The 16493-nt window shown below is 33.8% G+C and overlaps 1 protein-coding gene across 11 annotated transcripts in view; it reads right to left on the reverse strand.

The window, feature by feature from the left end:
- The window catches only part of TTK (TTK protein kinase), a 76486-nt gene that overhangs the window by 21136 nt on the left and 38857 nt on the right, over window positions 1–16493 (reverse strand). For 9 of the 11 annotated variants that reach the window (XM_032339199.1, XM_032339201.1, XM_032339198.1 and 6 more), the window contains 9 exons: window positions 15328–15550; window positions 14863–14969; window positions 12468–12611; window positions 11366–11480; window positions 11136–11208; window positions 10960–11051; window positions 9450–9540; window positions 8438–8558; window positions 3828–3976 (listed from right to left, as the gene is read on the reverse strand). In XM_032339199.1, the coding sequence (XP_032195090.1) occupies window positions 3828–3976; window positions 8438–8558; window positions 9450–9540; window positions 10960–11051; window positions 11136–11208; window positions 11366–11480; window positions 12468–12611; window positions 14863–14969; window positions 15328–15550 (1115 nt within the window). The remainder of the gene's footprint in view (window positions 1–3827; window positions 3977–8437; window positions 8559–9449; window positions 9541–10959; window positions 11052–11135; window positions 11209–11365; window positions 11481–12467; window positions 12612–14862; window positions 14970–15327; window positions 15551–16493) is intronic. The other 2 variants (XM_032339204.1, XM_032339202.1) reach the window with 1 other exon arrangement.

Here is a 16493-nt window from a genome sequence, read left to right on the forward strand (position 1 = left end):
AAGAACATCACAACTTAGAGATTTTAGTCACCTGTTGAATTGTTTTACAAACAATATAATTTCTAAAGGAAAAAATAAAAATACGAATTATACAAGGTTGCTAAAATAAGTAAAACAAATGTATTCCAGAATTCCAGTAACTTTTCAGTATAGCTCTCTTACTCTAAATTCCAAAGCCTATTATATTTTCCACAAAGGGATTACAAGTAGAGGGAAGGCACACAGTATTGTTTAACAAAACAGGATCTAATATCCTTTGCCATCAGGGCTACTGTAACCGTTACTGAACTTTTATCATCTAAATAAGTACTCTGTACTTCTGAAAACTGGTCTTTCTGTAACTAATAAAACCACAGTGTATGGGAATGGGTAGCTGAGGTGAAATTAAAGAAATGGTCATGAGAGAGGACAGAGTTATGAATCTGAAGTAGAGGAAGTGATCCAGAGGCTAATATCTTCAAGGAATGATGGGGAGTCACTAGGATGTTCAGAGATGATAGCAATGAGCAAGGAACAGATTGGTATATCCAAAAAGCAGAAACAGTCTGGACATAGCTACAGGGAGTTTCTAGCTATAAGGTCAGGTGTGAGACAAAAACACTCTACTTGAGAGGGCTTCTGGAGAAGCAGGGACCTCAAGAAACCACCTAGTTTCTTTTGCTTCTTTTCCTAAGCTTGCTTTTCATTGGTTTTCAATATGTATACAAGAGTATACAACCATTAGCACTATTTAATTACAGAACATTTTCATCCTTCTAAGAAATTCTGTATCCATTAGTGGTCACCCTCCATTCCCCACTCTTCCCAGTCTCTGGCAAATACTAATCTACTTTCTGCCTCTAAGGATTTGGCTATTCTGGACATTTCTTATAAATGGGATCACTGAATAGGTGGTCTTTTGTGATAGGGTTTCTTTCGCTTAGTGTGCTTTTAAAGTTCATCCATGCTGTAACATTTATTAGTACTTCATTATCTTTCATTGTTGATAATAAAATGAAGTAATTAACTTAGAGTACCACATTTTATTTATTCACTCACCAGTTGATGGATATTCAGAGTTATTTTCAACTTGGGTAATTATGAATAATGCTGCTATGAATACTCATGTACAAGTTTTTGTGTGGATCTAGATTTTTCAGTTTTCTTGAGTATATACTTAGAAGTAGAATTGCGAGATCATATGGCAACTCTATGTTTAGACTTTTGAGAAACTTCCATACCATTTTCCAAGTTATTGCACTATTTTACATTCTCACCAGCAATGTATGAAGGTTCTAATTTATCTACTTCCTCAGCAACATTTGTTATTGTCTCTTTTTAATTATAGCCATCTTTGTGGGTATGAAGTGGTACCTCACTGTGGTTTTGATTTGCATTTCCCTAACGACAAATAAATGGTTTTGAGTCTTTTTACCATGCTATTGACTTTCAAATTTCAAAAAGAAAGGTGTTATTTCAGATGATCCGTGATTTAAACTGTCACAATTTTTCCCATTTAATATCATCTATTTCAGTACTTAGATCTTTAATAAAGTAAGATAAAGATGGTGTTGGGAAAACTGGACAGCAACAAGCAAAAGAATTAAAAAACCACTTTTTTGCACCATATAAAAAAAATTAACTCAAAATGGATTGAACACTTGAATGTAAGACCTGAAACCATAATACTTCCATAAGAAAACACAGGCAGTAAGCTCCATGCTGTCAGTCATGGCAAGGATTTTTTTGGATCTGACACCAAAAGCAAAGGCAAAAAACCCAAAAATAAGTAAGTGGGACTATATCAAACTAAAAAGCTTCTGCATAGTGAAGGAAATCATTAACAAAATAAAAGGCAAATCATCAGAATGGGATAAAATATATGTAAATCATATATCTGATAAGGGGTTAATATCTAAGATATATAACGAACCCCTATAATTCAAAAGCAAAAAAAGAAAACAGTCCAATTAAAAAATGGGCAAAAGATGTAAATAGATATATAGACATATTTTTCCAAAGCCATATAGATAGCCACTAAGTAAAAAGATGATTAACACCACTAACCATCAGGGAAATACAAATCAAACTACCTCACACCTGTTAGAATGACAATTATCAAAAAGACAAGAAATAACAAGTATTTGCAAAGATGTGGAGAAAAGAGAATTCTTGTGCACTATTTGTAGGAATGTAAATCAGTGTAGTCACTATGGAAAACAGTAGAGAGGTTCCTCAAAAAATTAAAAATAGAACTATCTTACACCCAGTAATTCCACTTCTGGGTATTTATCCAAAGAAAATGAGACACTAACTTGAAAAGATACATGCCTCCCTATGTTCACTGTAGCATTATTACTAGCCATGATATGGGAACAACCTAAGTATTCCTCAATGGGTGAATGGATAAAGAAAATGTCTCTCTGTCTCACACACACACACAGAGGAGTATTATTAGCCATTCAAGAGTGAAATTTTGCCATTTGTGACAACACGGATGGATACCGATGGAATTATGTTAAGTGAAATAAGCCAGACAGAGATAGACAAATACTGTATAGTAACACTTATACATGAAATCTAAAACAAACAAACAAACAAACAAAACAACCTCATAGATAGAGAGCAAATTAATGGTTGCCAGAAGTGGGAGTGGGTGGCAGACGAAATAGGTGAATGGGGTCAAAAGATACAAAGGTATCTCCAGTTACAAAATAAATGTTATTAAAATATTAGGTATAGCATGTTGACTATGGTTATTAGTGCTATAAGCATCCTTGAAAATTGCTAAGAAAGTAAATCTTGTAAGTTTTCACAAGAAAAAAAACTGTATAGCTGTATGGCTACAGATATTAACTGAACTTATGGGGATCACTTCATAATACATATCATTAGGTTGTATACCTGAAACAAATGTTATATATGTCAATTATATCTCAATGAAAGAAAATATAAAAATACTTATTTTTCATAAAAGTATATCTATAGTCACATGTGATGGATTTATTATTGTTATTTTTAATAAGTTAATAAATATTTTAAAAATGTCTGTTTTATTTTCTAATACAGTAAAAACAGATAAATATAACCTACACAAACAAAAGCTCTTTAAGGGCCTTGTATAAAGAGGACCCCAAGACCAAAACATGTTTGAGAAACACCGAGTTGGAATATAACTGAAAATAAAGAGAAGTATAGCCATGGACTATATATAGGTATGGCTCTCTAGTAACCTACCAGATCATTCTTTCTGAAATGACCTCTGGCCTTTGGGAATGATCATTCAACCTGTTATAAATTCACATACATTGTCTAGTCTATATTTTCCTATTTTATCCCTGGGGATCACAATAGGAAATTGTCAAATACTTTGGCACAGCATTGCAAGAGTTCAGGGAACAGCATACTGTGTTCTTTAAAGCACAAGAAAGTAAACATTTGAGGCTTTCTGAGACAGATGGCTTCTGATACAATGACTCAACTCAGTTTTTATGGTTTAAAAGCAGCCATAGATAGTAATAAATGGCATGGCTGTGTTCCAATAAAAGTTTTTTTATAGACAGGCAGGAACCAGATTTGACCCATAGGCTGTAGTTTGCTGACCCTTTGCACCAGTTTACCAGAAATCTAGAAACACCACTGAAAATAAGACTTTAGCTTGCTATACACTTTTACTGCATCTGTGACTGTGAATCATCATTGTTTTGTGAATAATAATAAGAAAATCCTCTAAGTAAATTATTCCACTAACTATGGTACATAAGGATTTAATAAAATAAGAAAACATTTCACATGATCATCCACATTATAAATAACAGCAATGCTATACTTGAGAGGAAAAGAGTTACCTCTGTATCAACTTTTCGGGCTACCTCCTGAATCTGCCACTGATTTGAAGATGCGGCAGCATTGTGGTTTACACATTCTGGCTTTCTCATAGACTGCCACTGTTTTTGGTTACTCTCTGGAACCTTTGGTTCATGATGTTCCTTAGTTTCTGAAATTGCATTTGTGGTTATTATCAATAAAAGGAAAGGGTTTCTGATAATAACAAGATTAAATCTGAGCTACAAAAGAACATGTTACAAACTGTATTAGCACTTTGCTCTTAATAACAAGGAGAGAAACTAAAAACTTAAAACTAGCTGCTGACAATTTGCCTTTAATAAATCAATTTTATTAAGTGCCACACAACCATCTTCCTAAGCTGCTATCTAGAGCTTTAACAGAAACGATTCTGAATTTAAATACTTCTGGTCTTCACCAGAAAACACCAAATAAATAAGTAAAAATTTAAAAACACATATACATCATAAGGTCTCACTAATAAAGAGAAGCTAACCCACTACTTTAAAGACCTCCAGTTGTTTTTTTTGTTTTTGTTTTTTTTAATTTTAGGGGTGCCTGGGTGGCTCAGTCGTTAAGTGTTTGCCTTTGGCTCAGGTCATGATCCCAGGGTCCTGGGATCGAGCCCCACATAGGGCTCTCTGCTCAGCGGGAAGCCTGCTTCTCCCTCTCCCATTCCCTGTGCTTGTGTTCCCTCTCTCGCGGTCTCTATCTCTGTCAAAAAAAAATCTTAATTAAAAAAAAAAAAATTTTACCTTAAACTAGCCTGTTATCTTATTTTCTTAATGGTCTCCAAACAATAGAGCCTCAACAATATATTTAGTATTCTATGATTATCAATATTCATTCCTACCATGATAATAAATGCAAAAATTCTAAATAAATATTTGCAACAGATATACACTAGGGATAATGAATTATGACCAAGTTATGTTTATTCCTAAATGTAAAGTTTGCATAACACTTTAAATCAATTTAATTTGCCATAATAACAGGACTAAGAAGAAAAATACATGATCAACTCAAATGCAGAAAAAGTATTTGATAAAATTCAACACTCAGTCACAAAAAACTAATGATAATCTAAATAAAAAGCAAAATTCACTGTTTTGATATTTGATAGAGTAAGTACAAAAATCTACAGCAATTATCATGAAAGTAAAATATTGAAAGCTGCCCTCTAAAATAAGAAATGAGTTAAGACAGCCACCTAACATCCTTCCTATTCATTGTTATGGTGTTAAGTGCAATACAGCACACATACACACACACAAAATATGTTAAAAGAATTAGAAGGAAAAAATGTTATATTATTTTCAAACAGCATGAAAGGATCCATAGAAAAATATTGGAATTATTCTGTAAATTTAGCAAACATTGTATCTAAAATCAATAACTAAAACCAGTTACATTTTTATATAACAGCAACAATGAAGTAGAAGATAAAAAATTTTTAAAAAGATCTTATCCATCAACACAGCATCAAAAAAGTCAGTTATCTAGCAATAACTCTAGCATAAGATAAGAAAAATCTCTACGCAGAAAATGATTCTCGATGATATTTTAAACACTACTTGAATGAATGAAGGAATATGTCATGTTAGTAGATGAGAAAACTTATCTGTTAAGATGTCAACCTGTCCTATTAGGGTCTTCGTCAAAATCCCTTTTTTTACAAAATGGCATCTGTTAGATTCTAACATTATTACACGGAAATCTAAAAGGCCTAAATAGTTGATACAGCCTCAAAAATGAACGAAGTTGGAAGAATTTACAACTGACAGATATACTTATTGCAGTAATTAAGAGAACACTGGCACAAAAATAGATAAAAAGAACTATGAAACAAAGAAGACTCCAAAGCCAAATATCACACACAGGATCACCTAATTTATAATTCTCTAAGGGAAAAGAGGGTCTTTTCAATAAATGATGCTGGACCGACAGGATATTCACATGGGAAAAAATACAACAGAATCCTGATACTTCCTCTTACACATACACAAATATTAAGTTCAGGTAGAACATAAAATTTCTATATAAATAGAAATATGTGAAAAGAAAAATGATAAATAGATGATATTTAAATGATAAATATATGAATTTAAATGATGAAAAATGATAATTTGTAAAATATATGGAAATATTACTACGATCTTAGAGTAGAAACAAATTTGTTTAAAGACAGGAAACACCACATAGGAAAAGATTGATAAATTAAAATGCATGATATTTAAGAATTCCTTTTCTTAAAGTCTTCACTACATAATGGGAGAAGTTACTTGTAACACATCCATCCAACAAAGGATATGTATCTAGATGATATAAATATCTCTTAGAAATCAATGAGAGGGCGCCTGGGTGGCTCAGTGGGTTAAGCCGCTGCCTTCGGCTCAGGTCATGATCTCAGGGTCCTGGGATCGAGTCCCGCATCAGGCTCTCTGCTCAGCAGGGAGCCTGCTTCCTCCTCTCTCTCTGCCTGCCTCTCTGCCTACTTGTGTTCTCTGTCAAATAAATAAATAAAATCTTTAAAAAAAAAAAAAAAAGAAATCAATGAGAAAAAGAAAGAAAACCCCAAAAGAAAAATTGGCAAGAGATTCAAACAAGAACTTCACAAGAGGATATCCAAATGACCAATAAACATAGAAAAACATGTTCAACATCGTAAGCCATCAGAGAAGTACAAATTAAAACCACAATAAGCTACCACCTAGCGGCATACAAATGTCTAAAATTAAAAACGAATAATAAAACAATTGAAACTAATATGGAGTTAGAGTAAAATAGCTGCTGGTCAAAGGCACAACCATTCTAGAATATGGTTTGGCACTATCTGCCACAGGTGGAACGTATGCACATCCTGTGATCCTACAACCCCACTCTTTGAATACACTCATAAGAAATATATAGGAATGAAATGCTATTTCACCGGGGCACAATTTTGTGACTATAAGTTTTACTATATAATAAAGTACTACTGGCACTGTGTAGGTAGGTACTCAACAAGCTTTTTTTTTTTTTTTTTTAAGATTTTATTTATTTATTTGACAGAGAGAGATGACAAGCAGGCAGAGAGGCAGGCAGAGAGAGGGGCGAAGCAGGCTCCCAGCTGAGCAGAGAGCCCGATGCGGAGCTCGATGCCAGGACCCTGAGATCATGACCTGAGCCGAAGGCAGCAGCTTAACCCACTGAGCTACTCAACAAGCTTTTATTGAAAAACATTAAATTAGGTGCCTGATTGGTACTATTAAGCATATTTGGGAAAAATGATTTTTCAGTAATACTAGTTTATATTAGATGTCATGAAAATTTCTTCCAAATATTAGAAATAGGAATCTCTTCTGAGTCAAAATAACGGCAAAAGAGACTATTCTAGGGTGATTAATAGTCCCGGTTTGTTAGGGACTGAGGGTTGATCTGATTTATGAAATTTCCAGGGCTAACACCAGGAAAGTCTCAGTCTGGAAACCAAAGAGTCTCAGCAAGCCTAATTTGTCCCAGTTTTCCTCCTCAGTCCAATTAAAAACATTCAGTCAATCTGTCAGCTTTTGTTTGGACAAGAATCATCCAATTTGTGATCTTGTTCAAAAATCTTTATCAGTACTCTGATATCTAAAAAAAACAAAATTAAAAACAAAAATAAAAACAACACTTTAAGCCTGGTGTTCAGTCTATCTAGTCTTATCTCCCACTTCTATATGACCTGTTACAGTTTTTCACGCAACTAGACTGTTTTTGATTCTTAAAATATTTTATTCTTTTGCTTTTGCTATTCCTTCCATCTGAAATATTCTATCACTGCTATTTCTTCCTATTTAAGCCCAAAGACTTCTTCATGTTTCTTTTCCCCCACAAAACATTTTCTTATTTATCCTAAACCTTGGTCCTCCAGGTTTTTCCCTCTTCTGAATTCTCATAATATTTATTTATGTGGTTCTCATGACACTCTCTAAACTCTACACAGCATATTTATCAGTCTCTCTTCCATGCTGGATGGCAATCTCCTTGGGACCCTGTCTAATTCATTTATATACCCTTAGAACATTTATCATAGTACTCACATAGCGGAAAATCAAATGTTTGATAAAAAAGAGAGAACTGTCCTATAGATAATACAGCTTCTCTGTTTTTTCCAGAAAGTATTTGTCAAGACAGTTGAGAAAACTAACTCAGCCCAATTGTACTTTCCCTTCATTCTTCTTTCTATGCACCTTTTAGGCAAATAAACTTATGTTGCTACAGAATTTAATACTTTTTCATACATTCTATATAACTCAACTGGCATCAAGATAAAGGGATTTAGATATAGTCTTACAATGCAATTCTTAGATGGCTGGTCAACTTTCCCAAGCAACAAAGTGGTGCTCTTCTTTTATTTTTTTTTTCCCCTTTTTTAAAGATGTTATTTATTTGTCAGAGAGAGAGAGAGAGGGAGAGTATACAAGACGGAAGAAGGGGAAGCAGGCTCCTTGAAGACCAGGAAGCTCGATGCAGGACTCGATCCCAGGACCCTGGGATCATGACCTGAGCTGAAGATAGACACTTAACTGACTGAGCCAGCCAGGTGCCCCTAAAGTGGTATTCTCAAGGAAGCTTAGTTTGTTTCTCTTACCTCCTAATTTTGTTAGAAGACTTGATTCAGTTTTATTCTTCAGGGTTACTGAATCAGTAATAAGTTCAGAACTCTTCTCATCTGACATTAGAGTTTCCTTGGAATGGATATTTTGAATAGACTACATGAAAAGAATAAGATATCAAAAAAATAAAGTCTCATAAACAACAATACCACTAATTTGCCTTAGTTTCAAAATATTGAAGTCTCATCTATGTGAAAAGGTTGCTAACTAAATTATCTACTATCATCAGATGTACTCACACACTGAGAAAAGATTAATTTCTTTCATTATTGACTAGAGCATCAGGAATGGCCATAACCATAAATCTGGGTAATGTGTTTTCAATGGACATAATCAATTGTTAAAATACTCTCACTTAAAAAGAGAGATTGAAATTTTGAATCTAACATAAAACACGCCTCGTTATTTTGTTACTATGATTGTAATTTATCCCAAAAATGTTAATGAAAATTAAGATTTGTATAAGTCCAAGACTCTAAATCCAAAAAGTAAACTTAGGTAAAATAAGCATAGATCATGAAATAGAGGAATCACAAAAAATACAAATTAAAAAGACCTACACTGAGGTCAAGTAAAGTAAGAATAGTATAACCCCTAAAAATCAGTGCACCAGAGACTCAAGTTGTATCTTTGAATATACAAAGATACACCACATTTATTCTCATTGCTGTATGAGATGCCTTGTCAGATTATATGATTAAAGACACCAAGAAACAAAAGTTGGGGGGAATGACTCCCCCAGCTCTTCCCAAACCAGGCCAACTAACCTGCTTAAACATACACATAATAACTGTTACTTCAAAGTTACCCCAGAAGATCACTGATCATTTTGCTACCACCTCAGTTTTGGAAGAACAGTTTAGGACTTCTGTATCATTTCCCATTAGTAGTCCTATATCTCTTGGGCCTGCAGGAACACTGTTGGACCCTTTCCCCAGAAAAACTCCATGGATCCTGGATCATGTGAAGATCTTAAAATTAAAATACCTTTAAGTTTCTCAATTCACTGGAATCATTTCCACTTGATTTAGACCCAGGCACAATCATATCTCGGCGTTCTGATCCAGAGGTCTGTCTACTATACACAACAAAACAGTTTTAATACTTAACACGAAATTAATCTTTCCAGTGTTGTTTTATTTTTCAATTTTGAAGTTGACTTTTTAACAATATGTACACTTCCTAAATGGAAAGATCTCTTGAAAAAAAATTTTTTTTTTAAATAGTATGATTATAATACAAATATAATGAAATTAGGTGCTGGGTAACGACACAAGGGATAAAAGTAAGTAGTACATCATTATGTGTTAAGTAACAGTTATAGCTATGTATGCCTGTGGTAAAGGAGAATGGGATAGCAGTATGTAGGTCAAACTACACTCACATTGCAAATAGCCGAAGGACTCGAGTATAAGCTTTCCCACAGGCTTCCACAATGCCTAGCCTTTAGTCTAACATAACAAACACGAAGAAAATGACTGGTTTGTTTTTGCTCTTATTTTTCTATAGTGAGAGAAATTCTCCTTTATTCTTCAGCTAGCTGTTTGAAACGGAGACGACAAAAGTCATCACCTAAGATTTTAGACAACCAAAATGCTCTCTTAATATCTATCCTTAGTCAAGCCCTAAGCATGACAGGATTTTAATTAAAGAGGATGCCAACTAAAAATAAGAGTTGTTCTTCTGAAGTTTATTTGCAAAATGGTTCTTTGGAATCCAAGGAGACTTTTCTAGCAGAAATAAGAAATCAAGAATGATTAGAGTCAAGAACAGACCAGAAAAGTTTCCTTAGCTAAGCTGGGTTACTAGATTCCCACTTCTTTTTAGGAGATAAACACTCAATTTGAAGGAAGGAGAACACATGGAATGGAATGAACAATATTTCATCATTACCCGCCCTTCTTCACCTCTTGATACCCTGGGCTCTGAAACAAATGAGTGAATCTGTCATCTTTCCCACTGATAGCAGCCCTTCTCCTTGAACTAGCTAGCAAAGAAATTGTTCTCGCCCTTGCTAAGACTTTCATACACATGAAGAAGAGATTCTTACCAGAGAAGCGATCCATAAGCAAATGTCCAATCATCAGGAATTTTTACCCAAGGGACATCTGCATAAACTTTTAAGCTTAATATTGACTTAATATTTTTTCTTCTGTGTTTCCTAATTTGTTAATCATTTCTTTAATTTTTTTTTCTTAGAATTTATTTTAAAGTAATCTCTATACTCAACATGGGGCTCATACGACCCTAAGATCAAGAGTCACATGCTCCACCAACTGAGTCAGCCAGGCACTCCCATTCTTTTAATTTTTAATGAGTGAAAAAGCAAAATAAAGTCATTCCTTTGTCCCTAGTAGCATTTAGAGACTTGGTAACCTTTAATACTAAATAAAAATTAAATCATAATTACTATTAGGCAATAAAAGACTTTGCATCCATTCGGTCATCAATCTTTTAAGCATTGAAAACAAACTACAATATTAAAATTCAAACATACCTTTTTGTAAAACTTGGTACAACTGAGCCATCGGTCTTCCCATAATCTGGGCTATTTAGAAGGTTAACTGGGACTCTTCCAAATGGGCATGACTAAAAACGTTTTGAAAGATTAAGTAACCAAGTAGGAAATAAACATATACCTTACTACTTAAGGCAAATTAAAAATTAACTTACCCTTTTAACTTTATTTGTTTGTTTCAAGGGATTTCGATGACCTATCTCTGCATCTTGAGGGGGCAGGTTCTCTCTATAAAGAAAATACCCCAATTTTTAAAAGAATAATATTAACATAGGTATTTCTATTAATTGCTAATGTTACCACTGTAACATTAAAATACATAAGCAGGTATATAAAAAACGTAAATATATGGTGAATATTTAAAAAACAGATTCAGTTTCCTTACCCATACAAAAACCTGGCTTTTGTAGGCTGTGCTCTGGAATCACAACTGACGTTCCTATTCTGTAAATGTCCAAGTGAACTGGGGAATGATTCTTGAGCAGTCAATACTGTAGATGCTGTAAAAAATGTTAAATTGTAATTAAATTCATAAAGATATAAGGAATACACAAAAAAAGTAATCTCACAAATAAGAATATTTAAAAGGACAATTCATGGTAAACATCTGTCCTCAAGTAAGATATGCACACATGAAGATGTTATGAAGATAATTCTCTATATTTTGCAACTGATTCTTTTTTTTGTTTTTTTTTAAGACTTTATTTATTTATATGACAGAGAGAGACATTATATGACAGAGAGAGTGAAAGAGGGAACACAAGCATCGGGAGAGGAAGAGAAGCAGAACCGCCTTCCCCAACCCCAGGAGGAAGCCCGAGGCAGGGCCCAATCCCAGGACCCCGGGATCATGACCCAAAGTCAAAGGCAGACGCTCAACCATCTAAGCCACCCAGGCACTCCACTTTGCAACTGATTCTTAATGACATACCTGTTTCCCAGAATAAAGGCACATTCCCTATTTCTAAAAATAGTCATTCTCTTGCTTAGATTGAATTGTTTTTAATGTATTCCTAATGAGTTTGATTAGGGGGAAAAAAATTCCAAAAGGGTTAATATTTTGTTACTTCTAAAAGTCCTACCTCCTTTACATCTAAAATTTAATCTTAGATTTTGATCATTCAAAAATACCAAATACAGGGGCGCCTGGGTGGCTCAGTGGTTTAAAAATACCAAATACAAAGATGGCATTTTTAAAAACATATTATCCTGGGGACACCTGGGTGGCTCAGTTGGTGAAGCATCTGCCCTCAGCTCAGGTCATGATCCTGGGGTTCTGGGGCGGAGCCCTGCATTAGGCTCCCTGCTCCCTCGGGAGTCTGTTTCTCCCTCTCCCTCTGCTCCCCCTCTTCCCCACCCCACTTGTATGTGCACTTTTTCTCAAGTAAATAAAAAATCTTTAAAAATAAATGAATAAAACACTATCCTGTATTCTTTTTGCAGACAATCTACCACAGAAAAGTAATAGCACACATTAACACATTTACCTAATAAACTCTTCTTTTCCTCCTCTGAAAGCAGCTGCTTCTTTTGAAGGTTTAAATTTCGAATGGCAATTTCCAGCATTTCCAGTGGTACTGCTCCACATTCTACAGCTTTATGAAGAAGTTGTTTACTTTTTTTGAAATTACCTAACAAAGTAAAAAATAATTGTCATTTTAATGCAGCAATCTTTATTCCCCAAGTACTTATTCATCAGGACCTATGGAAAAATTTAAAAGGCCTAAGCAAAAATATTTATTCCAAGATTCATGTACCTTATTTCATAAGCAAATAATAGCAATTTCTCTTTTGATAATAATTCCTGTCAAATAGTTTACTTATAGAATATGTAATTAACATAATTATGCATTAGCTTTACCATCATTTTCCACTTTCAAAAGTAAAGAAATATAACAAAGCAGTATAAAGTGGGGGCAGCAAAAACCAAATAAAACAGAAACTTAAGGAACTTACTAAAAGGGAAAACTTTTAAAAGTTTTTAAAGTCTAAGTCATAGATATTACTATAGTCCCAAGAACACCAATCTATTCCAGTAGAGTATAATAATTATGATTCATCACAACCTTTAGTTATTAAGGTCGACATCTTTTGCTAAAGGGAATCCTCTATCAAAAGGATTCACATTTTAAAAATAGCAAAGATTAGTCTTTAAGCTACCAGACTTAGCTATACCAACCCCAAAATGCAAAATAATTGAGACTACTATAATCATCTGACTACAAACAAATCAACAAATTTCCTTTCAATTGCAAACTTAATATATTTTGTCTAGAATTTGATTTATAAATATCAAATGTATACATCATGGATCATATGGAATGTGTTATCAGAACTTATGAGAGCCACTCCGCTATGCTACACACCTGGCACTTTGGATATAAAAATGATTAAGAGATGGCCTGTAGTTTCTGAGAGTTTACAAATTTTAAGACTATAAATATATCTGATAGTGGCTAAGTATACATTTATTCAGAGTTGTGGTATTTCAGGATTTGAACATTTTAGGGCAGCAAAAGAAGAAAGGCAGGCTAGATAAGAACTAGTAATTAGGGAGCTTAATAAGGTCATAGACCCCTTTGAGAGTTTGGTGGAATGTCCTCCAACACTACAAAAATATACATACACACCAAACTACACATAGGTTTTCAGAGATGTGCTTATTTCCTGAAAGCCTATTCATAACCTTGTTCAAAATAATCACAATTTTGACCATGAGGCCACTACTACATTGCAATGATAAAGTTTCCTTTTTACAGATAAATTGAGATTTTCAATATTTATGTATCTAAAGATATAAAATTTATAGTTGCTGTTGATAGGCCATTAATACTTCAACAAATGTTTTAAGTAAAATGAAGAAAAGAAAGACAGTATTACAGGTCTGGCCAAACTACTCTAATAAGCAAGAATTAATCAATTTTCCTAGGCAAAAAGGGAATGATTGTTTTTTAAAAGTCACCTGACAATACAGGATGGATTAGAGATAATTCAGATAACTAGGACTCAGAAATACTGTAAATAAGTAAAAGTTCAGAGTTTCAAACGATTTCCTGAGGGTTTTTTTTTTGTTTTGTTTTATTTCCTGAGTTTTTATAAGGCTTTTCTCTAACCTCAATCCTAGGAAATACACTCCAGTGACTGAGCCCTGCTTTGAGCACCATGATAGGGATTCTGGCTGAGTCAGAAACACATTAACTAATAGTGATGTGTGTATTACAGGTAGTAAATGGGATCAGGGTTGGAGCAGAGGGAAAATTAGGAATATGTGGCTAGAGGGCTGGCTGAGCCTGGATCCAAAAGCCCCAGAAAATGAGAAAAAGAAAAGACAAAAGAATAGGTAGGCTAAAAATGTCTGAAGAAGAGATTGCCATGGTTCTATCCATAAGTCCAAGACTATGCAAGAATCAAATGAACAAGAAATAAAAGCTTCTACAGCAGTTTGCTTTTCTTTTTAATTAAAAAGGGAAAGTACCAATTAATGCTACAGTTTTATTTTGCTATATATTTTGGTAGTATGAAACCATAGCATAAGGAAAGTTTATCTAAGTGCTAACTTAAATATCTGATATCCTTTTATCACACAAGTATTCAGTGAAAAAGTCACTTTCTTTTGGACATTTCCTGAATCTAATTAATTGCACAAATACGATGTTCATACTTATTTCCCTGGATTATGCCTTACAAGTAGAAAAGCTAGTATAACAAATATTCTCTGCATTTACACTTTGGTGGCATTCTTCCCCCATATTCTCATCTGACCAACTTCAATGCCTTTTGTCTCAAATTTCCCACTCCATATGTATGATTTAACATTACAATGTGAGTTACAGCAGGAAGTTATCTATTACTTAAAATTTGGACTTGGCGTTTTCAAATTACCTTGTGATAGTTCAAATTGTGCAAAAGATATATGCACAAAAGCAAATTTCTTGCAGTTTGCTTTGGCCATCTGAAAGTAGTCACGGGCATCATCCGGCTCCTGAACACTATAATAAAGATTTTAGAGTCAAATATTAAGAAAAAGGATAGAGCTACTTAATATTTGTTTGATATTCCTCATTCAATTTTCCAAGGACATGGGATATTGTTTTTTTCTGTGTGTAAAATTAAATACTAATAAGTTAGTTTTTATAATCTTTTTAGGCAGAGACCAGAATATTTAACTTTTGTGGGAATATGTACATAGTAAATAGTTTACAATACTCACTTGTTAATTACAAACAAAAGCATTTGGTTAAAAAATACTAATTTTCTTACAATTGATCCTGACATATTTCTTTTATAATGTAGTTATGTGCTATGTAATTTAGTTAGTTAAATGTAGTTTAAAAAGTGAATACTTACGCTTTTAATTCAGCAAATCTCACTTGAATTTGAGCAAAACTCTCATTTTGGCCATATTTATCTGGAGGAAGTGCTTCAATTGCCTGACTGTAACGACCAATCAATTTATTTAAAAGGGCATCATTTAGGGGGACACTGTTTTTCTCTAGTTTCAGCAACAAATTCAACCAGTCCTCTGGGTTGTTGGCCATCATCATAATTTGGTTAACAGTTCCCGAGTTATCTGAGTAAAAGGAACAAAATATACCACAACAAATTGCACTTTCCTTTCTTTCTTTTTTTTTTTAAAGATTTTATTTATTTATTTGACAGACAGAGACCACAAGTAGGCAGAGAGGCAGGCAGAGAGAGTAGGGGGAAGCAGGCTCCCTGCACTTTCCTTTCAAATGAGTTAATAATTTACATTCTCAGTATTAATGTACATAAGCTCCTTAAAACACTTTAAAACTTTAACAATTCATATAAATATAAGCAACTTATTTACTGCATATATGTCTTTATAAGAGTTTATTTTACTACTAAAGTTACATGTTTTGAAGGAAAGAGAAACTTTGGAAATAAGCTTTTTTATAAGTATATTTTAAAAGACCGTATGTAGTCCAAGAAATTTTTATGGTCTAGCAGCATAATTCTATTTCAGCCCCCTAACTATCCAAAGAAAACCTAAGCCTCTCCTACCACCACCTGTAACAACTTTGTTAGAAAATTCTTCATCAGTGACTTCTTCATTAAAAATTTTAAAAACTTATTGCCCCATTCCTAACATAATCTTCCTTACAACCTCATCCATCCAACATTATCTCCATATACCTCAAACTTACCTTTAACCCAATTAAACCCAATTAAAATTTTAAAATTAAAACCAATTTATAAAAGTTAAGTAACTGGTATGGTTATTTTCTTCTCCAAGTTACCCATCTTTCTCCATTATTTTCGTTGTAATTTTTTTTTTTTTTACTTTCTTTACTGTCAATTTTTTTTTTAAAGACTTTTATTTATTTGACAGAGAGCACAAGTAGGCAGAGAGGCAGGCAGAGAGAGAGAGAAGCAGGCTCCCTGCCAAGCAGAGAGCCCGATGTGGGGCTCAATCCCAGAACCCCAGGATCATGACCTGAGCTGAAGGCAGAGGCTTAACCCCCTGAGCCACCCAGGTGCCCCATGTCAAT

This window comes from Mustela erminea, chromosome 4 (assembly GCF_009829155.1).
Source record: "Mustela erminea isolate mMusErm1 chromosome 4, mMusErm1.Pri, whole genome shotgun sequence".
Taxonomy (NCBI): Eukaryota; Metazoa; Chordata; class Mammalia; order Carnivora; family Mustelidae; genus Mustela; species Mustela erminea.